Source organism: Drosophila bipectinata, chromosome 3R (genome assembly GCF_030179905.1).
Source record: "Drosophila bipectinata strain 14024-0381.07 chromosome 3R, DbipHiC1v2, whole genome shotgun sequence".
Classification (NCBI taxonomy): domain Eukaryota; kingdom Metazoa; phylum Arthropoda; class Insecta; order Diptera; family Drosophilidae; genus Drosophila; species Drosophila bipectinata.
Window position 1 is genome coordinate 20,135,718 of NC_091739.1, and position 24,956 is coordinate 20,160,673.

The following is a 24,956-nucleotide window of genomic DNA, read 5'->3' on the forward strand; positions in this document are numbered from 1 at the left end:
GGTAACGGCTGGAGGAAGCCGACACGGCTAGTACTATGCCACCTGGCTCCTTGACACTGCCATTGGGCCTTGCCACAAGCCGCATTTTCGCTCAGTGGCCTCTGTTGCGGGCGTGGCACATAATAAAGCCGGCTGTCTGTTGCAATAATGGTCGTAAATTGCCATCGCTTCAACTGCTGCTTCTTGCTGCTGTTCTTGTTGTTGCCTTATTGTCGGTGGGGGGCATGGGCGGTGATGTTGCAACAGCAACGGCAACTGCAACTGCAACTGACTGCAATGTATTTGAACATGAATGCAAGTGTGTAGCTTTGTGCCGCCTGTGGTATGTGAAGCACATTTAGGAAATTAAATGCGTTTACCTTCTGTGCATGGTGCATGGCGCATGGTGCATGCCACCCACCTCCCCCTTTCGCATTTCGTCCCCCACCCTGCGGCCTGGCCCGCCGCCCACAATTTATAAGCCTCTTGGCTACATTTTGTGGCTTTGATTGCAATTATCTTTTGCATTTTGTATTTATTTGCTACACTTTGGGCAATTGTCCGTTTTTCGGCCTTTGTCTCTGCCACTGGCCTTCCCTGTTCGGAGTTCGAGGTTGGGGGCTTGGGGCTTAGGGCTCAGAGTTTGGAACTTCGAACCCCCCGTATGATGCTGTACTGTTGTTCATTGTGGCCATTGTCAGTGGCCGGCCATTGTTGGGCGGCAAATCCCTTTGCTCCTGGCCCAGAGAGCCCCAATTTGAAGTTTATTAATTGTCAATTTCATGAATTTTTCGGTAGCCCTCCGGCCGGCAAATCAAATCCAAAAACTTTGATTTGAATGCCGTGTTTGGCGAAAATGTCTGCCTCTGCCGTTGTTTGATGTGTAAATGGTTTATTAATCCGGTACCTGTAAACGGAGTTTGTCTGCAACATGCTGAATTCTCATTCAGACTAGAAATAAAACGACTTTCAAGAATTTTCGTTGGAATTCGCTGCTTTAATTCTGAAACTCAGTCGACGAGAACTCAAAATCGCTGGCCAACCGACCTTGGGCCAAAAAGCAGAATGTTTCAACAGTCCTACTCCTACCTAGTGTGTTCAGGAGAGACGTGGAAAGGAAGGATGTGGAAGAACTGATCTGGGCCCTGGGAGGATCGGATTCGTGCAACGTCCTCCCGCTCGTGTGGCAACCCGGCGCGGGTTCCCCGAACCCACGTTCAATCAGAACTCGCCCCAGTGATGCGGCAGGCCGGCACCGTTGGGATAGTTCTCACTGGTCATGTTTTCGAAGAGGTACTCCGCAAAGAACTCGGCCCGCTGCTCCTCCCGGACGTCGTGCATCGCTCTGGAGGCGTTCAGGAAGAGGGAGCACACCTCCGGCCGCCGATTCCGGAGCACCGTCGGCCGCACAATTGTGAGGAAGCTTCGTTTCTTGCTTCTTGCCGCAGGGCGTGGTTGGGCGGCCTGGAACGGGCCCACGGGCGGAGGCTCAAGTGGCGCGTCCAGCAGCATTGCCACGCGCCGGGTGTCCCGCCTCAGTGCATGATGTGCCTGATGGTGGAGCTCCAGTGGCTCCTGCTCCTGGGAGTCGGAATCGTTGCCATCGTCGACCGCTACTGCATCGCCAATTCGATCGATCAGGAGCATGTCGTGGGGATCTCGGTCCAGTCCCTCGGGGTCCAGTGCCTCCATCCGACTTAGTTGTAAGTGTAATTAGTGTAAATTGTTTAAGATTAACAAAAAATTAAGAAACACGGCAGTTTTCTTGGTCCTGCTTCACGATACGATGCGTTCTATTCTGTCGGTGTGTTTTGGAGTCGATGTGTTGTATGACTGAATGAGGTCTTGAGTTAATCGGCCCGAATTAGAAATCCAGGCCAACTTGTAATACTTTGTAGAAGCTTGTAATAGTTTAACCTTTGAACCCTGTTCATATAAGTGACTAACTCCATTGATAAATCCTACATATTCCTACCACCGTCTGGAGAATTCCTCGACCTGGAACTTTTTGAATAGTGCCATTTGGGCCGAAAGTTTGTTGGCCAGGCCGGCACAGCCCTCGCAGGCCAACGTGTGTATCCATTAGATGTAGTCATATCCATATCGGCTCCCCAATCCGACGTCCTGCTGCAAATGGAGAAACGCTGTCTGACATTTGCTTGCCTGTTCGATTTCCCCCACCCTCTAGCACCGTCCCTGCCACAGCCCGTGTAATTGGACACATATAGCCCTGTTTAGCCCCCTTCCCCGCCCACTGCCCGTTGTTGTTCCGATGCCGTCATTACAAGCAATTTAACTCGGCGTAATGTTGCCGTCAAGTGCCCTGGCATCGGGATCCGCATCCGAGTCCGAGTCCGAACGAAAGTCGAAAAATCGGTAAATGTGTGCTGCTAATGGGGGCACATTACGAACTGGAAATGAACCCATTATGGCCGCTCAATTAATAACCTTTCGAATTGCGTTTAAGCAATCGCACTTCGGAAATTGTTTGCCAGCCAAATCAGAAATCAGAAGTTTTTCTTCCACGCCCGAGGGGCGGGAAATCCATTACTGTGGGCCTGCATCCAACAAGTTAGCAGCCAGCAACATGTTGCCAGCGACATTCCGAGGAGCGCCGACGCAGACACTCTCGGTTCAGTCCCCCACACTCCCACTGTTCCCCCGCCTGACCTCCCCTTCTATAGCTCGCAGAACCATTTATTATGGCTTTGGGTCTATGACTGTGTGTAATCACATTGTTGCCATTTTCACTTCATTATTTTGCTTTAATACGGGCAAATTTTTGTTTTACTGCTGCACTGAGAGAAATCTTTGGTGTGAAATATTAAAAATGTATGATGCTTGTTATTTTTTCACACTTTTTCAAGATACTTGGTCCAATATGACGGAAGTATCTTATTTCTGAACAAACCCTACTGCCCACGTGCCTTTCTTCCTTACAGTGCATTTCTCTTTCTTGTTTTCGCCCACTGGACGGCTGCCACCCCCACCTGCCGCTTCTCTGGACTGTTTCAGTTGGTTAAGCAACGAGGCCAGGATGAGCTCCCATCCAGTTGTCACCGAAGGAGCGAGCACGCCCTGCTGCTCTGTCGCTTCCGGCGACCTTGCCTGTGTGGGCGGTGGGTGGTAGACAACGGTGTGCCCTGTGGGTGGCTGTGTATGAGCCCGGGCTGTGTGGCAACCAGCAGACAGTAATTATTATGCCATGTCCAGCGTTAATTGATTCAATGAAATATCTCTTGCATGGTCGCCATGTCCTTGCAGGCTCCTGGGCAAGGATACAAGCCTGTGTGGGCTTATTAAAAGCTCGCACCAAATCGGATTTGTCAGACAACAGACTGCGTCAGAAGGGGCTGTTGATTCGCGGTTGTGTGTGGATCGGATATGTGGATCGGATATGTGGATTCGTTTAAACTATGGAACTTTAACTGTCACTCGTCACTGTGAAATAGTCATCACTTGCGACAGATGTCGACCCCTTTGGAGGCGCCTTAATTAGCTGCTGCCCCCAAAGCAAATCCCCAAACAATGTGAAATCGTAAACCAAATATTATGCTAAATCAATCCATCAATATTTAAGCACTTCCCCCGGGGCCGCTCCCCACCAGCTCCAACCAGCTGCTGCCGGCTAATTAAATTGAATTATTATTGCATTTAATTATCGGCCATGCCCGGCATTCTATGGCCACATAAAATGTCAACTGCATTAGCATCATCATTATCGCTCCGGACAACACTTTCTGGCATCCCAGAGTTCCTCCGGCTCCTCGGGCGCCCCGTCCCCGTCACTCCAGTCCCAGACCCGGCCCCGGCCCGGTCCTGCCTCCTTTGATCTCCGACTGCATCGACGATGCGCTTGTTAAACCCAATACATTTTCGTTTTATATTTTCCCCTTCGAGAGAGAAGGGACGGAGGTGCTGTGTGCGTTTGTCTCCCGCCTTATATTTTCGTTTTTAATTACTTTTTCGCTATTTTTAAGCTGTCTGCGGACCGGCAACATCCGAAACCAGGTCCCCAGTAAACAGCGGAGCGGGACAAATGGGAAGAGGCATATCAGGTTGGGGTCCGTCCGCCGCTGCATCTTTACTAGGTGTTAATTTATTTTTAATTTTTATTATTTATCAGTGCTATGCGATCGCTCCGCCTGTCACCCGTCGCCATCAAAAGGCGCCCCTCCGGCATTCCAAAGTAAGTGGATGCCTCTGGCACTTTGCGTCTTTAGCACTTTGGACTTTACTGAGGAAAAAATATATACTCTATCGGATAGTTCTACGAAAGTTATGTGATTTCTTGTATCATTCTTAACCACTGCGAAAGTTGTAGCTTTGCCTTGAATGATTTGTAGATCGATTTTCCATAAATCTTCTTTAAAAGCTTCTTTAAAAACAACCAAATATTTATTAGATTGTTTATTAAAATTTTGGGGTATCCTTTTAGAAATTTTTGGGAGGGACTTTTTTGGTCCTGCCGATGGCTGCAGTATTCCCAATAAGCCACCGATTATGTCTCAATCTCCATCTCCATGGACGATCAATCTCCAACGATCAATCTCCAGCAAAATCTAGAAGAAATATATTTTTTAAAGATTTTTTGATAAATTTTCTAAAAGTTTTCCTAAAAGGAATCTGAAAAGATTCGTGGATCAATTCCAAATTTAAACAGGGTGTTTTTAAAAGACCCCTTACGAGTGTCAATGTACTTAACTAGTTGTCCCATGGTATTCCATCATCATAACGCAGACGTTTCCATCGCATGCCTCCGACTTCTGAAGACATTTCCCATCCCTACCGCCTCGTCCGGATTCCGGAGTGATGCACTCTCGCATGCAATTAATATCATTTTTATGTTCTAATGACATTCGCCGCGCTGCATTTCGTGTGCGTTTTGGGAGGGGGTGGAGTGCCATGGCTGGGGGAAAGGAAGGGTGTGGGCGCCCAAAAACATCATCGCTCAAAACGGCGTGGCAGGCACGAATCTTTCAAGTTGTAAAAACGCCATTAAATTGGCAGCGAAGTGCATGCCAGTGCAGGGTGCCATCTCATCGCCATGATCACTCGCCTCGGAGGAGCAGCCGAGTAGCCGGCTTTTTGGCCATTAGCAGTGGCATTGCGTAGGGAGCACCACAGCACCACCACACCAGTGCTCCACGGCACCACCAACACACCCGATACACCGCTCGAATGGCCCATTAAAAGGGTCCGCCTGCGCCCCGACCCCGGCCCCGGCCACATTTAATTTACTTTATTGACTTTAATTAATTTGTATGTTTTTATTTCGATTTTAGTCAAAAATTTTTGGTTCGCTCACTGTTGGCCCATTGTTGAAATATCATAAATATTTCGATGCTGGCCGCCATAAAATGTTTTTGTGGAAAAGTAATAAAGCTAAAAGTGTATAAATAAGTGCTGGGGTAGAAAGTGGCGCTGGTGGGTGTATTCCATGCTGTTCCATGGTGCTGCTACTGTTCCGGCGCTGCCGGCCAGTCATGATTGGAATCTTAATGGTCAATAAAAACTAATTAAATGTTTTAATAAACTCGTGCTCGGAGGTTGGAAGGGCTGGGTCTGATCGATCAAAACAGTGGAAATCGTTGCATAAATCAGCAGCCCAGCGCCCGGCGATTATCGGAGGGGTACGAGATACCGTTGCCAGAGCATAATTGTATGGACGGTCTCCCAGCCAATTGACGCACGCCACCACTGAGAAATATTTAAATTGCCTCGGAGTGCTCCCTGTTGACAGCCGCAGAAGCTCAAAAGGCCAACAAATTGGCTGCACTTGGAAAATACCTACAGTACGTGGTATATATGGTATTTATACTTAAAAATCTTGTAGTTATTAAGATAGACACTGATTAAAAATTAGGAAGAATTAATTTGGACATCATAAACATAGCTTTTCATAGATTTGGTCCTGACTTAAAACCAGAAAAGTAGTAATGGCCTGCTAGATTTCCAAATGGGTTACTTGCTCGTGCCTCCCCCATTTTGGCCCAGTGCTTGGCAAGCTCCCTTGCCCCTTCCCAACAGTGCCATGCCCGTTTCCTTTGCCCTTCTTATTCCTCTGTTGCAGAGCCGAACCGCCTGCATCTCTTTAGCATCGCCATCGTTCCGTATTGACTTCTTGGCCGCCGTTTGAGGGCTGCTCCCTGTCTGGGCTCCACTTGGCTTCCTTGTGGCCCCCTTTGTAGCCAGTCCCCTTGGCTGCTTGGCACCCACTTGCAGCTGGCTCTTCGTCAAACACAACAAATCGTTTTCATTGCCGGGCAAAAGCATTTTCAAAATTGATGCGGTGTCTGCGTTTAGGTGGAAAATTGAATTTTCATTTTCGTTTTCGTTTTCATTTTCAGTCGGCTGGGGCCCGACGTCTGTCGTAATGCTTGATGCTGATGCTGATGCTTATGCTGATGCTTGGGGTGTGTTAACTTAAATTTGATGAGGTTGAGGTATTTAAATAAATTGTTGCATGCGTTCTGTTTGACATTTTGTTATTTTCGCCGTTGATTGGTGGAGCTGTTCGCCCGGGGAGAGTGTCACCCGCACTGGTTCGACTTCACCCACTCTGTTTTTGGTTCTAGGTTGTGGCACCTGTCTGGGAGATGGTGGGATATGAGTCATACCGGCCGGTACAGTGCAAAGGGTTCAGTATTCAAAAGGGTCTGAGCTTAAGATAGGGAATATATTTTATGATTGATAAGTGAGCTTTCGATTAGGCTGCCCATTATGTTTTATAGCTCCGCGATTAGCCCAAGTCTTAACTGCCATTAGCTGGCAGATAAATCTTAAATCAATTATAAAATATTCGATGAACTCGGGCCAGAGAATCTGGAATGTAGGCCCCATTGTCTGGGCTCCGCTGAAGCCCATCAGTCAAGACTCAAGACTCAAGACCCAATCAAAGGCCCAGACATTCCTAATTGCGACGAGCAGTGGGCGGGGCTTCATTAGGCTATCTACGGGGCATACCCATGCCCTTAGCCGGGCCACTGTAAATAGAGTCATCAGCAGTCGATAAACGCTATCGGATCATCGCGTTTATATTGCTGCTGATTAATGAAGGGCGAACGCGAAATAAACCCGTGCAACCAGTGGAGCTCTGAGCCGTCGGCTGTCGTCTGTCGACTGTCGTTCCACTTAATTGCTGCCTTTCCCGATGACAAAGCTGTAAATAAGTCAAAGCCAGAGCAGGGGGAGAGACTCAGGGAGGGCGCCCTACTCAGGACTCTGTACTCTGTACTCTGGGCTCGATTCTGGATTCCAGACTGGCAGGAGCAGCTGGAGCAGAAGTTGCTGCTAACTAGACGGCAACTGTTGCCGGCGGGGCTCAATGTTGCTGCTCCTGTTGATGCTGCCTCATTGTCTCTTTTCGCATTGCCTGCCGGCACTTAAACGACTGGCTGCAACATTCTTTGCTGACAACGCAGTAATTAAAATTCAATTGCAATTAAAAGTGCGCACGCAAAACGGCAAGACGACAAAATAAAACAAGGCTGGCAAGGGTATAAGCAAGATCAAGTAACTTAATGGCTGGACTAGAAGTCGACCATGAAGTACTCAGGGAATGAAGTGAGATGGAGCCCCAACATGTTCCATTACATTGAATGCAACCTGCCGGTCATACCCGAAGGCAGAGGGTATGGAAATTTGTCGCAGCGCCAACTTTGCTCCCTCTGGTCGCGACTGTCAATTGCCTCCATTGGTGGCCTGGATAGGCAGACCCCCGTCCCCAATCTGCAGTCTCCTGTATCTAGTTTCGCTTTTTCTCAGTCTTTCGCCTCTTCCACGGGCACATTCCGGCGTAGGCGTTTGACGTGCCGCTGATCGGTAGCCGGTACTTGGTAGTCGTTCGAGGCGCTTCCCAGCAGCCGCAGTGCCCCGCCATGTGCGGACACTCGAGCCCAGGGACCGGACTGGAGGCACTTTTAAGGCGAAATTAGCAAACGAAACAAACATTTGCTGAGCCGGCCTGGGAATCAAACGCCAAGTGCCAAGGGCCCGGCAATCGCGAGTCGCGATTTAATTGCCGCCTCGGCCGGCTCTGTTGATTTTTTCGCGTCTTCTCTCCGATTCGAGGAGTTCGTGGAAGCGAAGAGAAGCGGCAGGAATGTGCCCACTGTGTGGTGGTGATTGCATGTCGACGTCGAGTCGACGAAATGAATGCAAATATGTATATTTTTAATTAATTAAGCCAGAAGCCCCCGAGTACCCCTCGGCAGTGCGATTCGCCTTAGTTGGCGGCATTGGCTCAGTTCTCATGAATTTCTGCTCGATGGCTCGATGGAGAGTCAGCGAAAATCGCCACTTATTTATAAATGCAAAATTAAAGGGAATCGCAACTATTGCACGGCACAATTGCCTTTGGATTTTTGCTAAAAAGCCATTGGCAAGTGTCGCTTGCGTTTATTTATCGCAGACTGTAATTGCTGTATATTTAATATTTCAAAGAGCAGCATCGACTGGCTCGCGGAATTGTAAATCAGTTCATGGAAAAAGTATTGCAGTTCGCAGCATGCCGCTGCTGTTGCTGCTGCTATTTATGATAATTGTTTTTCGGTTCATTAATTTATTGCGGGCACTGTTTGGCATGCGATCAACACAGAACTCCTCTGTGGAATCACTGTGGGCGCCGTCGAGGAGGGCTGGGGCCTGGGGTCTGGGGTCCGATGCAGATAATTAATTACAGACTGCGTTTAAATACAATTTCTGCTTTATTATTTGCTCATTTCAATACACTTTCAAATAATTAAATCGCAATTTCGTAACATTAATATTCCTTTCGGGGCCTTGGTGAGCATGCTTCTAGCAATCTGAAGGTCTCGAAGTTCCTCAACATTATTTTGCAAACTTTCCACAACACTTGTCTCTCTGTGCATTCGGTTCATGATCTGGGCTATCCTCCCGCATAATTGTCACGCCGCATTTGTGAAATAATTCTTAAATAATTTCATCAATTACGTCGCCCAGCTGCGCTGTGTCGGCTGCCCGGCTGCCCTGTCCTCCCGTCGCTGCCATTTCAATTATGTTGATATTTATTTTCATATTTAATTTAACACGGGCCCAGCAGCAGCAGTTCGAGTAGCAGCAACGGCAGCAGCAGGGTGCGTGGTGCGGAAAGATAGAAAGAAACGGTGGCAGCAGCATTTGGAAAATCCATTTTACAGTAAAAACCGCATGCATTATTTAATTTTTAAGTGAAATCAATTACAAGCTCGTTGGCCGTGGCCAGGAGTGGGGCGGGGCGGGGCGGGTGTCTGGCCTGGGCAGGGCTTTTGATGTTAAATGCCAGCCGCCGCCGGCGGCAGAGCCGTCGATGTTGCAGCTACTCCCTGCAAAGGCAGTGGCAATCGCGACTGCCACTGCAACAGCGGCACTTGCAGGGGCTGTGCGTGCGCGTGTGGGGGCGACGGAAGTGCGCATAAATGCAATTGCAGGCGAATAAATAAATAAAAATATTTTGTGCCATTAAATTTCAATTAATAACAAGGCAAACACACACACGTGCGGCGCATCAGTCGCGTCGTCGTCGGCGAAATATTAATACATTTCGGCTGCGGTGCGTGCACGGAGCGCTGATTGCCGCAAGCCCATGAAATTAAGTCACAAATTAATTAATTAATGCAATCAATACGTCGGACATTTGCATTGGCAGGCGGGCGGACAGGCGTACAGGCGTACAGGCGGCCTGGCGGACAGCCTCGAATCGATGTCACTGCATGTGGGCCACACGGCAATATGCAATATGCAATTTGCAATTGCAATTTCCAATTACGATTATGCCTTGCCCGACTGCTGTTTCTTGCACTCTAAGTTTAGCCACAACGGCCCCAACTGGGCCGTTAAGGTCGGCGTGCTTACAGGCGGAGAAAATCCAATTCCTAATTCCAGAGTCCAGTTTTGAGAAAGAGTAGTCTCATACTTGAATTGACTGCAGTTACCAATAGTGTCACCTCATAAAATAACATTTTTTAATAACTAAAATCCTTTTTTCCGGTGCACTTATTGCCTTCCTCCAAGTCTGGACCGCCCCAACAGGAGCCCAGTTCGCCATGGTGAACATAATTTTTTAATGGACTTTTAATGTTTGTCGCATGTGCGGAGGGCGATCGCAGTCCGGGTCTGAGGTGCTTGGGCTTCATGAGAGTTGAGCTTTTTGGGGCCAGTTTTCGTGCAGGCTGGGCACAATTAGCGACCGTTTATGCAGGAGCTAATACACTTATGAAGGTGTTGGGAGCACTCGCTCCTGGCGGAGATTTAGTTACTCCAGGCTGGTCAATTAGAAGAAAAATTCACAAACTGGCGCTGGGCGTTCGCATCTTGTTGGGAATAATTTTGACCGTATAATCTTCCTATAGAAATTCTAGACCTGAGACGGTCACAGTGGACGAGCCAGGAACTCCTCGTGGTAAAGAGGTTCGCAGAAAAACGGGGAGAACATTGGCTAGACTTTTGAAAGGCCCGGGACAACCGGTGGGGCGACTCCAGTGCCGCCCCCCACTTCAAGTCGTCGTTTCTTCTTCGATAAGTGGCGCCATCTGTACGAGTCGCTTTAAAGCAAGCACCATCTGGCGGAGCTAATTCCAGTACCGCCACCTATATCCGTGTAAAAACTAATTTTACACCAAAGGGGCTCCACTTCAGGGCTCCACAATTCAAAATTAACAAAAAAGGAAAGCTAATATTATACATACCCTTGTCGTTAAAACCGGATATACATATGTATGTATATGGCTAACATCGAATACAGTTCCCTTGATAATGGGATTTTCCCCTATATGGCCTATATACAGTGATGGCTATATCTTCTCCAATTCGCATCGGATTCTAAAGCGGAGTACCTTAAACGATTGGTGGATCGATTTCCCACCATTCTGCATCAAAATCCTGAGACAAAATATTTTTTAGATTTTTTGTCCATTTTTCATTATGGGATACCTTAAAAATGCTGTTTTCCCCTGTATGGCCCACAGTGATGGCTATAACTTCCGCAATTCTCAACCGATTCCCAAGCGGAGTACCTTAAACGATTTGTGGATCGATTTCCCACCATCTTGCATCAAAATCCTGAGACAAAATATATTTTAGATTTTTTGTCCATTTTTCGTGATGGGATCCCTTGAAAATGCGGATTTCCCCTATATGGCCCACTGTGATGGCTGTATCTTCTCCAATTCTCATCCGATTCTCAAGCGGAGTACCTTAAACGATTTTTTTGATAATTATAATACCCTCTATTTCCTATTTTTACTATTTCCCCCATTTCCCCAACAAAAAATAAGTTTAATTTACATTTTCGCATATCCATAGTATGTACTTTTATTGCGTTTTATATATTTGAGTTACTTTGCCACTATAAACGTTGACATTGGTTAGTTTGTTTCCTTACCGCCTGCGTCCTGGCAGGCACCTGGTACCTCATATAGATTTAAGTAATAGCATAGACACATATAAACCTAAGTATGCATATTGATCGGGGATCTAGGGCACGTCTCGTCATATAACACTGTTTGTCAATAAATCAATCAATATTTCAGGCCAAATCGATCGGAGTCGGGCGGCGCTCCCGAGAAAACTATTGGGTGGCAAAGACGTTTGATGTCGAGTGTTCTTGTTAGTGTACTTTAACTTAATTTATAAAATTTGACTAGTTGAATGTGCTATACACATTTAAGGTTGATTTGCTTTCCGTCTGCGTTTGCTTTTGTTTTGTTTCTTTTTTTTCTGTATTCCCGAATAACATATTGCCACTCTAAAAACTAATTAACATTAAGACATTTGGAGTGCCGTCGTAAGCCTAGGCGGTACGCTATTAACGATATACTTTGTGATATTTACGTGTGTTGAGTATTTTGGATGTTAGATTTCTTTCATTCGTCATACAGGGTACTGCGTATAAATAGGGCCACGTATAAATATAATACACTAAACTATGTGTTTAATCGAAGGGTGTAGGAGGGCTGCCGACACGCGCTAACTAAGCTGGGCAGCCCACTAAAATTATTTACAATATACTCCTCCGGTATCGTAGAGGAAAACGCAAGCTCATGTTTGTGGTCTGGAAGGTGTTGTCGTTGGGATCGGGCTTCCTTCGCAAGGTACACATTAATGGGACATTTAACGGCAAACAACGAATACATTGGACGTCCTGGAGGCCGGAAGGCGCTTACACCTTGCTCTCAGGACCTTCGGCCACGTGCTTGAAGGCCTGCCGGATGCGGGACAAGTAGTGGGAGCAGATGTGTCCGTAGTTCTTGTTGTACCACTCCGGTGTCTTCCCCCTGAAAACGAAAGGATGCGGTTTAGTTTTGTCCTCTTTGAAGAACATGTAGAACCACTCACTTCACGTCGACGCGGGCCAGGTGCATGACTCTGGATCTGCCGCTCCCACAGGGCTCAATGAGGTAGCGGGAGGCGAGCACCACGCCCCTGACCGCCCCAAACAGGGGCTTGGCCTTGGCGTGGTCGATGGAGGTCTCGACAATCACACAGGCCTCGCGCGGCAAGTCTGTCTGCCAGGACCTGAAGGGAGATGTAAATGCATCAGTTAGTACCAGTACCAGAGGATAGGAAGGAGTCCTTTTGGGACACTTACCGCAACACACAAAAGTCTGTCGTTAGCTGGCCGTCCAAAGCGTACTGGTAGATCTCCGTTCGCTCGTCCAGCTTCTTGACCGTCTGGCACTGCAGCAGATTGGTGTCCCAGGAGGCGCGCTGTTTGATCACGTAGTCGAGAACGTCCCGCGGAGGACCTTCGATCTCGGTGGTGCAGCGCCAGAGCCTGAGCGGATGGCCGTCGCCCACCTTCTTGTAGGCGATGTCCACGTTGCTGTCCGTCAGAGAGTTGATGCTGAACCATCCGCGTGTTCTACAATGATGTGGATTTAGGATTTTAGCAACGTATGGTGATCCACCAAGCCAGTCTACTCACTTTTCACGACCCTCCTTGATGGTGGCGGTGGTGCACTCGTAAAGGTAGCCCCGCCAGTTGTGGAACTGCATTCCCTCGCCGAGGGCTTCCAGGGGCACCGGCTTCGACTCCTCCATGAAGGTGAAATTGCACTTGCTCAGCTTCTCCTTTGCCGCCGTGTAGATGGCCTTGTAGTGCTCGATCATGAAGGAGAGGCACTCGTGGGAGGCCTTGGCCTCTGCCAGCTCTTTCATATCCGGCATCCCGGAGCCCTTGCCCTTGCGCCGCGGCGAGGCGGAAACGGAGGCGGACCCCGTCGAGATGGAGGAGTGGAAAATGGACTGGGCCAGGCAGACGCCTAGATTGTTGCTCGTCATCTGGTTCTGCTGTGCGTTGGCGGCCACTATGGTGAGGAACTCGAGCAGCACGTACAGGATTTCCCTGTTTTCATCGGGCAGAAGTAGCACCGCGCACTGGACAGCATCCAGGCGCACTTCCGCTGGGAGATCTACGAGAAAAACCAAAAAATTAATTATAAACCACCTCCGATATAGACGTATCATAAATACTCACGCTGGAAGATGGCTACAAAGGTCTCGGACATCTTGGTCGTCAGCAAGGACTCGGGCAGCTCGCGGAAGTACTGCTTCAGCATGTCCGCCACGTCGTAGGCCTGCTGCAGGTCGAAGACGTCCATGCACTCGGCGGTGGAGTCGCTTACCTCGATCTGCTCGCGCAGCTTCATGATCCGGGACTTGCCACCGCTCTTCCGGAAGATGCCTACTTGATCCAGGGCGTTGAGCTGCAGCCAGCGAAGGGCGGCCCGCACGGCCAGCGGCAGGGTCTGGCCACTGCGCTGGAGGATCAGCAGGAGCGGCACCCCAAACACCTTCTTGTCCTTGTAGTCGGGCATCTTGATCTTCTTTATAAACTTGGGCAGCTCCCAGTTCCAGCCCGAGCGGTGGGTCGGGCAGTAGCGCTCCATGTAGCCGGTCAGGGTCACCAGGGCCAGCTTCCGGATGATCTGCAGTTGCCCGGCCGACATGGCAGCAAAAGGAATGCCGCCAGCGTCTTCCTGCAGTGGCTCGATCTTCTTGGAGAAGCACTTGCGGAAGATCATGTTCGGGCGCTCTTCCATCTGGAAGCTGTGCCAGCGCACCACGGGCTGCCTTTTTGAGCCATTGGCCGCGCTCGCTCCCGCCTGATCCTCGTCGTTCTTCGCCTCCTTTCGCGATGTGCTGCGGGAGCGGAAGGACGAAGAGCGGAAGCCCTCGCGCTTCTTTGGGTCCTTTCCCAGGTTCAGGGATCCGCCCCTGGTGAGCTTCTTGACCTTCACCTCAGTGGTGTTTGAGTTGGCGTCCTTGATGAGGAGCTTCCGCCCTTGGTGGCACTCGGAATCGGAGTGTGCCCCGATGTCATCCACCTTTCCGGAGCGCTGTAGGAAGCGGCGCGCCTTGGAGGGCTTCCGCAGCGAGAGCTTGCCTCCTGTCGAGGACTCCTGGCTGTCGCTGTAGTAAGACGAGGAGTCGTCCGACTTGCCCTCCTTCAGCTGGGACATGGGGCTGGAGAAGAAGTGCAGCGGGCTGGTGCGCATCGAGCGAGGGGTGGTGGGCGTGCGCTTCGGACTGGCCCTGTTGGGACTCAGGAAGTTGTCGCTGTGGCTAGGCACCTTCAGCTCGTTGCCGAAGAAGGGCGCCTTGGGGAATGTGTGCATGGGGCTGAGGGCTGAGGGGGAGGGCGGGGTGGAGTAGACGGCATCGGGCTTGCGCAGACCACTCCTGTGGCCCAGCTGGGCGAGATCCAGGACCTGCGGCCCGCTGATCACCACGTTCTCGCGGTTCTGACGCTTGCGCCTCCGGGACTTGATGGACTCAACGCGGCGCAGTAGTGCCTTGGCTCCTTCCTTGAACCGCTCACTACCAGACCGCCTTAGGTGACCACCGTCGGAGCCATCTCCCAGCGATCCGGAGCCGTCGGTGGCCGCCCCTCCCATGCCGCTGGACTTGCTGCAGCCGGGAATCATGAGCGTTATCCCTGCACCATCGTCCTCGAAGCGGTCGGGGCTCGACTCCTTTGAGGAGCTCTCCGTCTTCTCCACGTTCAGGCTAAGGTGCCCCGGTGGCGGCAGCTCTAGGCCCATCTCCCCGATCCTCGACCAGCGGCGGATGTGAGGTTGGAATGTCCAGTTCTCGCTGAGTGCGAAGTTTTCATCATCGGATTCCTCCTTCTGGAGTTCGAAAATATTGGAAGAAACCATTGAGACTATTGCTTATATAGAGCTTACAGAGCTACGGGACTGGGATCTTACTGTTCCAACGACTTAATGAATATTGGAGCAAATGTTTCAATGGGTGAATGATTAAATATGGGAAAGGTTACTCATTATGATTCAAACTGATTGGACAAAGGACTTATGATTAGGTGTTATGATTGCGGTTATGTTTTTCCAACTTCAAATCGTAATTTACATCTTACAGTCAGTTTGGATTCATCAGGGGGTTGTACTACAGTTATATAGTCATGGGGAGGCAATCTTACCTGTGGTGTCTGCGGCTTGTGGGACTGGTCCAGCCGCATGGTGGCGCAACGATTGAGGACGCAGAGCCGGCGGAAGAGGGACTGCAGCTGATCGTTCTCGAGGTTGGTGTGATCTTTGGCTACATTGTTCAGTTCGATCGGGAACTGATGATCTGCAACGTGAAAAAAGGCAGGGAAAAGGATATCGGTTAGCTCCAGTATGGCTTATTGCGACCGCACGCTTCGACGACGCGTGAAATTCTAATTGAGAAACGCGAAAAGTCGAACGCCCATGGCGCCAGCAGCGACCATTAAACGGGTACTAGTGAGTCGGCTGGCTTCGAATATATGTATCTATGTATGTACCCATATGCAGTAGTCTGCCATCGGGCATCGAATTTTCACAGCGTTTTCCACATATTTGCGTGGCACGTAGGAAATCTAGTTGCAAGGCGACCGCCTCGGCAATATCAAGAAAATAAAAAGATTATACCCAGACGTTTACACATGTCGCGACGCGTAGCCGAAGCTGATACTGCGATGCAGATACATTTCACATTCACAGATACAGCTGCATCTGAGGCCTCGGATACGAATCCGTAGGATGCACAGCCTGGAAAAGCCGCTGCCGCGTTATTGTTTGGACAAATATTGTTAGCATTACAACAATATTTTGTTCTCCTCGAAAAGCCATTCATGGTTTGTTGAACTTTCCGCTGAAAGTAACGCCCCTCAGCCGCAACTTGTTCTTGTTCTTGGCTCCTTTCAGACATCTGCAAGATGGAGTTGGGAGCTGGGAGCTGGGAACTGGGAGCTTTTTATAGTTTTGTTTACGCTCCTCCGGCGCTTTTCTTTGGCGCTCTTGGCCCTGCTGCGTGTCCGTAAGGAGGCTCCTCTTAAGACTGGCAAAGTGATTGTAGTTTTGTGTGTTTGGTTTCTAATTGAATGCACTTTGGTGCCACTGGGGGAAATGTAAACAATTCGGCCAATCGGAGACCCAATTCCGGCGAAGGAGTTTTGACGTCAGAGTCTAAAATATTTGGGACCTGCTGCTGTAATTTGTGGTCGGCCTTTTCTTCGCGGGCCTTCACAGTTTACAGAGGAGAGCTGCTGCCCATTTATTGGCCCAATTATATGATTAATCTTTTTCCTCGGCCGCGGCCAATGACGCAGATCGCAGAGAAATGGGAATGTAATTAGGCACAATTTATGGCTGTTTTTGGGAAAATATAGAAGCAATTAGCCTGGAATCTAAATTAGGATCCAAATTTCACACGAATATAAAAACTTTATTGGAAAATTACACCATGGAACTGATCGCGGAATAATTATTTCTCGGACTCTGATTGAAATTTTTATGAAGTACCAGGCGGAGTGAAACAATTTTGGGTGATCAGAATTGACAAATACTGATCGGCAGTACTTTATTGCAGAGCGGGTATGGGTATTGTAAGCTCCTTTCGGTTGGGACCTGAAGAAACCGGTTCCCACGGACAACCGGACAAAAAATCGATCGCAGGGCTCATGAGCTCTTATTGCCCTCTTAAGCACTCCCATGTGATCCTGGCTGGCGCAGGTCACACCCTCGAATTAAGTCTGCCACTTTCGGTGAGTAATGTGCCCAGAAATGAACAAAAGGCAAACAAAGGGGTTCCTCTGGGCCCTCGGCCGTGGGCTGGGGGCTCTCCTTGAGCAAATTAACAGTCGCTTACAGCCGGAACACCTCCTTTCAGCGGAGCCAGTTGCAGGGCTCGGAGCGAGTCCAAATGACAGAGCAACGGAGCTTACACACCTACGGCGTTTTAATTTCCAGAGCCCAGGCCCCGAAATATAGAATCGGCCCAGCAGAGCTCCAAACGCCGAAGAAATTTGAGCAGCAATCTGCGCATGTGCCGCTGCCTTGTTTACACGAAACTCATTAAAATACGCATTTATCATGTTGTCCCCGGTCAGGGGATGGCATGCCGGATGGTAGATGGCCATGCAGATGGGATTGGGATTCGGCTGGGATTCGGGACTGGGTTGGGCTCCAGTTTAAATGTGTGCACAAATTATTCCGCAATCCAAGAACTCGGGGCATTATTTTCATCACTTCAAGAAAATATTGGTTTGTTCATGATACTCCTCTAAAAATGAAGGTTTCAACTGAGTCTAAGCTGAGTGGCTCTTTAAAAACTCGTGCAGTGTAGGCCGAAGACACAAGCTCGGTTCTGGTCGTGAATTTATGCAATACAATTCGCATATTTCAAGGTCGGCGACGGGCGCCTGCGGACTTGCCCAAATTGCAGGCTCTCCGTTTCAGATTCACTTTTTGCCTTCGCAGTTGCCAGTTGGCCATAATTCAAATGAAGCCAGTCCCAGCCCAAGAATGCTCTTCAGCTCTTCGGGGCTTTGAGACTGGGGCTTGGGCTTGTGGATTTCGGGGATTATCAATCTGCGCGGCCTTCAGCCGTTAAATGCGATGCGACAAATGCTCCGCGGAAGAGACAGGAGTCGGGCCGTCGCTCTTCGCGATTAAGGAATCAAATAAATATGCAGCTTGCGTGGAGTTCAATGAACTCATCCCAACACTTAGGTAGCCCTCTTCAAAGGCCAAAGCCCTTTCCTGACCAGCAAAGAAATGAGAAGAACGAAGCCGAAAAAACCGAAAACCATTTTAATTTTCGGTTCTGTGTGGTGTTTTTGTACGGAGGTGGTCCTCATAAATTCCAGCGGCCTGCGTGTCCTTTAGCCTTTTATTATACTTTATCTGCCCCCTGTTTTTTTTTTTTGGCTTTGGGTTAAATTCTTGAGATTGCCCCGATCTGAAGGGAAGGCGTGCTGCTTGGCTTTCGATTTCGAATTCCCTGAAAGGATTCGGGCCCAGATCGGATCCATTCAGCCTAATTGTTGTCGCGGCGCAGGAGCGCGTGTTTGGGATATCGAGTTGCCTATCATGTCCCGGCGAGGCCTTTGTGTGAACTGGTGTCGAAATCCGTGGGCATCGTGAGGCGGCACTTAAAGTGTTCTCGAATATTGCCACGTCACAAATGGCTTTGTTTTTCTTCTGTACACATTTCTGTTTTTTTGCCGGAGTGGCCCGGCGCGTTGAAAGTGAAAGTTTGTGTAATACAATTAATAAACCGCCACTTGGCGAGCCTTAAACACACAAGACTAAATGGCGGGCCAGTCGGGCAAGTGCCTTGCTGCGTCACTGCGATGACGAGGCCAACAATTACGGGCTGCCTGCCACGCCCCCAGGGCAGGAGCATGCTGACACGACATGCACTGGAAAACCAGGGGGTTCTTTCTAGGTTTTGTTTCAAAAAATCATATGAATGGTGACTCTCCATTCCTCATTCAAGCTTTTGTTTTACTAATTGGGGAAGAATGATGTGATATATCTATGACTTTGTTATAAAGTCATTTGAGATGGAGGAGTAATACTTCCATACCGCTTACCCTTGTAGAACATTTTTTTCAGTGCCCCACTTCCACGAGGCGGAAGTGTGTGGCCGAGCACTGGTCTTTATTAAAATATGTGCTCCTAGGAGTCGAGGTGATGCACCTAGGAGTGGGGTCGCACTTACCTTCGTACATCTGGGCGTACTGGGGGAAACCTGCCGCCCGCAGCCATTTGCAGGCCTCCACAGCTTCGATTTCTGCAAGAAAGATAGAGGGGTGAGAAGGGGGTGAGAATGCGTTTCAATATTGCGCATACGCCGCACTGGCAGCGAATGAAATTAATAGTAATTGAGTTGAGTTGCAAATCCTTTTTGCCGGACCAAATTCAATCGCCGCGGCCCGCAAAAGCAATTAAGCGGCCAGCGAAGACTCAGTTTTGGAGGCCTTTGTTCGCACACTTCGCATGCTCAACGAGATGGATTACGTTGTAAACTGACAAGCTCAAGTGTCCAGCTCTTTAATGACATGACCCTAAAGGGTTTCGCCAACTCCAGCTGGAGCTGCGAAGCCACTCGAAAGTAAAAGTTTGGAAGACCCTTTCGGGGAATCGCACTCCTGAAAGTGAAATGGTCGGGAGCGTTGGAATGCAAGTGCCGACAGAGACAATGGGTCATTGGGAGCGAAGACAAATGTGGGAAGCTAAGCCAGATTAAATTGCTTATTTATGTTGGGCTAATTTGCGATGCAAAGGACGCGCCACAAAGGACGCGATACAAAGGACGCAATGAACCGCAGATAATAAATGTACGAGCAAGTCATATTTTTTACGAGTCTCTAAATCCAGAATGAATCCAAATCGAATTCCAGCTCGTCTGAGCTGAAACAAAGGCAGCGATTCGGCGACTCAGCGACTCAGCTTGGCAACAAACCAATTTGTGGCAAAGGAAAGCTGCCTCTTGGCCTCAGCTATTTTAAATGCTAATCTGGCGTCTCAGCTCGAGCAACTGGATCTGGGATCTGGCGACGGGGCTATTGATTTTTAATCAACCTGAGCGACAACATGAAACAGTTTCCGGCTGCTTACTGCCGGCAGGGTTGAGGAGCGAGGGGTGGCCGGGCTGAGTGAATTATTATTGAGTTTTGCAAGCGATTAACTTGCACGAGCAGGACTCTGGAAAAGTAAGGGGCCGCCGGCCGTCACTGAGGCGGAACTCGGGGCACCTGCCTCGTCTCCACTCCTTCGCTCTGCCGTCCTGGCATTTATTTATAAATTTACAAACGAGAGCAACCCTTTGGACATCGATTTATGCTGCTGGCACCCTGACAGCCGTCGCTAGCCACTCAGGACTCCTGAGTCCTAGTCCGGATGCCTGACACGCTTCGAGTTTTGAGCGGATCTTGGCAGCAGGCCAGCTGCCAGGGTGTTCCGGTTAGAGATACTTGACGGTACCTGACCCATCGACCTGATAAGGACAATCACTGCCAAGTACAGAGACACAGTTCACAAATGTGCATGTAGGCCCTGACCTGCGTCAGGCCTGCAGAAAAATATTAATTTTCCCGCAAATGCCACTTTAAACTGCGTTGACGTGGAAGACTAAACTGGATCTCATCTAAAAGCCATTTAAAGCGAGTAATGCCCTGTGTGTGGGGCTCCTCGCAGCTTATTGCGTCAGGTTCAATATTTGTTCTTGTTCGCCCACCCAAGCTCACACACACGCCCTCGTAGTGCCGCCCAGTTGTTGTCCTTATTGTCCTTTGTCCCCTCTCCCTCCCTTGCCCCTCGCCACTGAGGCCGGTAAAACATTTCCGAACAAGCGACGCGTAAATTCATGAACTTCACCTGCGCCCAGGATAATAATTATTCTGATGGACCCGGCCCGGACAATGTGTGTTTGCCAGTGTGTGGGAGCCAGTGGGTGTGGGCGGGGCGTGTGGAACACGAGGCGCTGCGGATCGGAATTCCTGGCTGACCTTAAGGCTAATTAAAAAATATCCGAAATGCCATGGAAGCGCTCCATTAGGCGTTTAACATAAAGACATTCCCCAGAGTCCTGCGTATGAAGTTTGGCTTTTAAAGCATCAAGTAATTCGAACCTAGGAGGACCTTCTTTAAAGGAAGACTTTAATTGAAAAGCTGGAAGGGGTCAGGATAATGCCATTAGGGCCTTCCTTTGTTTCTCTGACTCGTACTTGCGCCTAAATTTGTTTAAGTTTTCAATTAAAATTTGCATTGATTCCGAGACCACCCACTCGCAGGCACCTCAATGCGTCGTGGTACATAGCTCTCTGTTTTCCGGCTCTGCGGGTAAAGTGCCAATGAAAGCAGAGTTCCTGGCACAGTTGCCGTTAGACTCTCGTCCTTCGCCAGTCAGAGTGGTGTGCGTGCGTGTTAGTGACACGCTTCTGGCTTTTGTATCCTGCGAGTGTGCTCCAGAAAAATGCAGCCAAGCGAGCGAGATGACAATGTGTGCGGATGATGGAATCCGGCACACACACCGCCTCGGTTCTATCAAGGACTTGTATCCGTTTCGTCAACTGTTGGCAGTCCTTGAGCTCTCCGCAGAGCAAAAAACTGGAATCCAGCCTAATTGAGTTCCCAAAATATTTGCCTCCGCATTTTAGTCGGACATATTGGAAGCGAAAATCGAATTTGGCTGTTACGAGACACTAATTGATAGTTAATTCAATTGCTGCCGGGCAACCGAGGCATTATTCAGCAGTTTCCAATAATTTTGCCGCTAAACGGTTCATATGCCAATTATGCTGCCATATAAACACCAAATTGCAGCGCCCCAGGAGCCGCGCGGAAAACAATGCATTTGCGGCAGTGACTGTCGCAAATGCAAATGTGGGGCCAACCGAATGGACTTCCCTGAGCCAGCAGCATTAGCCGCATATTTCAACGATTGTCGTAGGTGTCTTGGCATTAATTAATTGCTCTGCTCTCTGCTCCTGCAGCCTGGCCTGGCCTCCGAAGCTTTATTGTCTGCCACTGCTTTTAAATGTCAGGCGGAACATAAATTTCAGTCGCCTCTGGCTCTGGCACATTACCTTGGGGCTGGCAGAGCTGATTATTAATTATAAACTGTAACCAGAAATAGCAGCGAAAAGCTATTCACATACTTGAACTTGTAATTTTTGGCCCGTCTTTGAAACAGAGTTTCCACGGAGGGGCACCCCGACCCAGTATTAATAGATATGTGCACACTCCTTTCCTCCTCAGTGGGCACAAAGGCCTGCTGGAAGCCTGCGAAAGGATCAGGCTATTTATAGAGGGGCCGGGCCAGGGAGTGTGGCAGATGCTCCGTGGCAACTGGAGTGGGTGCAACAAGTGGTGGGACGTCAGTTTAATTTGCTGTGAACTCGGCGATGGGTGGGGACCGCCCTGCGCCTTCGGCAAACACGGTTAGCTTCGCAACCGACATGTAATTAAGGGCAGAAGTACTACTTCTACACTGTAGCACTCCCCTGGGAGTCCCTCTGCCAAATATAGCAGATCGCTGAGCTCTTAATGCCTTTTTAATGTCAGTACTTGGTCAAAGAGCACATCTTTTTCGCCAAAAATATAATCAACAGGAATAGAATGGAAAGATTCCACTCTCCAAGAAGCTTACAGGTGGTTGCTGACTTGGCCCGAGCTCCTCAAAAGTTTTAATCCCATTCGAGCAGGCAGGTTAGAAGAAGGGCAGCCAGGCACGCTTCCCCGTTCGCATATCTTGGCCATAAAACGCTTTTCCAATTGGCCACTTAATGTTGTTTACAATTTAAGCGCCTCGAATATTTTGGGGCACGAAGCGAGGGGGTAGATACACCTATAAAAAGCAAGCCCACTCGGCATGTTTTTATCCGTTTACGGGTAAACATATTAATGGTTAAATAATCTCCTCCATTTACTGCCACACGCAGGCCATTTTCTTTATTTAAATGAGAGTCTTTGCCTGGAATGGAGGTTGTGAGGAAGGGTGATTCCAGGAGGATCTGAGTGCATATGCAGGTGGCAGGTCCACCCCTCTTGTTGCAACCCCATTCCCAAACTGATACACATATTCCAGCACCCCGCCATGAATAATTCGATTCAAATGCGTGGCGCTGACTGATAAGTCCAAGCTGTGCACTGGAAATAGCGGTGCCCCCGTACTCACGGCCAAAAATAGACGGCGGGATCTGTGGTGGGAGATCGGTGGGTGGGCGGTAGCCCCCCCAGGGGTGCGGAAAAACAATAAACAAGCGATTTGTGGGGTGTGCGAGTGGCGCGCGCGCATTCCTGCCCAAAATACCCAGCCGATCCAGACGAGCATATTCCCATAATTGTATACAAATTTTTTAATAATTCGCCAGCGGCCCAAAACAGTTTCGCCCTTGAAGTCTATTGGCCATAAAGTAGACCAGTTTACAGCCCTTGATTGGCAGTGTATCTCCTGCCAGGTATCCTGGTCCCTCTCACCTGCAATCTTGCGTTCCCGCATTTTCCGCCATAGCGCCTCGGCCTTGCGTTTCGGCCAGTTCTCGAACTTCTGCGAGAAGCTCCGGAAGAACTTGTATTCGCGGATCGTGACGGACATGCGACGCTGCATATTGGCTAGCTTTGGCAGCGCCGTTTTGGACACTTGCTGCGGTAACTCCGAGTGTGGCAACAAAAAGAAACGATCAACTTCTAACTTGTTTGCGAGACCACTCTACTTGGTAGTGTTTCCCATTTTCAAGACACACAATGCACTAGTCACACGCGTCTTCTAGAGAGGGATTTCTTCTTTTGGTTTGATTCTTTGAATAATTTATGATTTTTTAGAATTCCGTTTCAAGTCGGTGGCGTCGACGCGCTCCACCCGAGTTCCTCACTCGCTGCGGCCACGGGAAATCGACAACAACCGTGCACGGCGCCTGTAAGAGCACTAATGAATTTGCCAGCGCGCTGGCTTCGTTCGGAAAATGGCAACCGACTGCCGACGGCCCGGAACGAAGGAAACTGAAAGCCGAATAGAGAACACCGAACAACGGGGCGTATGAGCAACATGGATGCTCGCTGTCAGAGGCTGCTGCTCCTCCTCCGGCTTCTTGAAGGGCCAAAGGTATTGTTCAGCCCTAAAATGGCAGGGCATGAGGATTGGGGCCTGGGAGGGTAGGGAAAGGGCAACATCCTGGCCATGTTGCTGAGTTATCGGCGCCACAATCGCTTATTATTTTCTGTGGTTAGTTGGCCAGGGCCAACGTGGCCACGAACGGCAAGTGCCCGAGGCCCACACACAGCCAGGCAGGCAAACAAATAAATAAATAAATGAATAACTGTCATGTTGATGATGCTTATTCCATTTCCATGTTCGCAAAAAGGACTCGTCGGGATGTGTAAGCTTATGTTTAGTTTCCCTTTATGGGGCATGCCGTTCATTAAAATTTATACCTTGGCATGTGAAAGTTTCCAGGCCCCGGCCAACCGCACCTGTTGCTCCGGTGGGTGTGGGAGTGAGAGTGGGAGTGGGTGGGTGTGTGTGGCACAGATATGTCCGTGCGACGTGCGGCTGTGTGTGCCAAGGTTAAGCGTTTTGTTTTATGATTTATGGAGAAGTTGAATAAACGACGCCATTGTCTTTGAGGGAGCTCTGATGATTCAGCCGTGCATTTGTTTAACATTACCATTATGCCGAAGTGCGGCTCTTATTTGCCCGGGGAGGAGCGGCTATAATCGAACAAGTGCAAGCGCATTGTTCTGGTCAACTGCAATCGGCTTGTCTCCACAGCTTCGAGTCGGACACAAGCTGCCCCTATAGACATGTTCAGTGGATGTGCTGGTCCGATTAGTTGGGCAAACAGGAGAATAATGGGCGGGAATCACAGCTGTCGCTGCTTCGTTATTTCTCATTAATCTACTCCAGCTTTCTCTGCGGAGGCCAAACAAAATATAAATGCGAATGTTTTATGAAATATTAGGCATGAACCACGAGGCATGCCGTATTTGAGGCCCCCACTGGGCTGACACTGCGAAACAAGTGTTGCACGTTCCTCAATCAAGAGCGACCTTTCCAAGCATCGGCCAGCCAAGACGTCACTGTAATGACGTCAGAGCGAAACGCCAGGAAATGGCTAGCAAACACTCCGAAATAATGGCCAGAAAATGACCATCGGGGAGGCGCCTCCTCGCTGACGTCACTGCTGCTTTGTATGTGCATAATTC

The 24,956-nt window shown here is 49.3% G+C and overlaps 2 protein-coding genes across 7 annotated transcripts in view; both read right to left on the minus strand.

Annotated features, from left to right (window-relative positions):
* Window positions 1-955: 955 nt before the first annotated feature.
* On the minus strand, window positions 956-1,831 carry soti (scotti). The gene has a single exon (XM_017244231.3). The coding sequence runs from the start codon at window positions 1,669-1,671 to the stop codon at window positions 1,201-1,203; it is 471 nt and encodes a 156-aa protein (XP_017099720.2). The 5' UTR covers window positions 1,672-1,831; the 3' UTR covers window positions 956-1,200.
* A 9,424-nt stretch (window positions 1,832-11,255) lies between these two features.
* Window positions 11,256-24,956, minus strand: part of cv-c (crossveinless c) — a 76,804-nt gene continuing 63,103 nt past the window's right edge. For 5 of the 6 annotated variants that reach the window (XM_070280758.1, XM_070280756.1, XM_070280757.1 and 2 more), the window contains 7 exons: window positions 18,970-19,041; window positions 15,422-15,573; window positions 13,457-15,110; window positions 12,905-13,391; window positions 12,569-12,841; window positions 12,316-12,495; window positions 11,256-12,254 (listed from right to left, as the gene is read on the minus strand). In XM_070280758.1, coding sequence (XP_070136859.1) covers window positions 12,140-12,254; window positions 12,316-12,495; window positions 12,569-12,841; window positions 12,905-13,391; window positions 13,457-15,110; window positions 15,422-15,573; window positions 18,970-19,041 — 2,933 coding nt within the window. In that variant the 3' untranslated portion in view covers window positions 11,256-12,139. Of the gene's footprint in view, window positions 12,255-12,315; window positions 12,496-12,568; window positions 12,842-12,904; window positions 13,392-13,456; window positions 15,111-15,421; window positions 15,574-18,969; window positions 19,042-23,231; window positions 23,475-24,956 lie in introns of those variants that run through there. The other variant, XM_017244656.3, reaches the window with a different exon arrangement.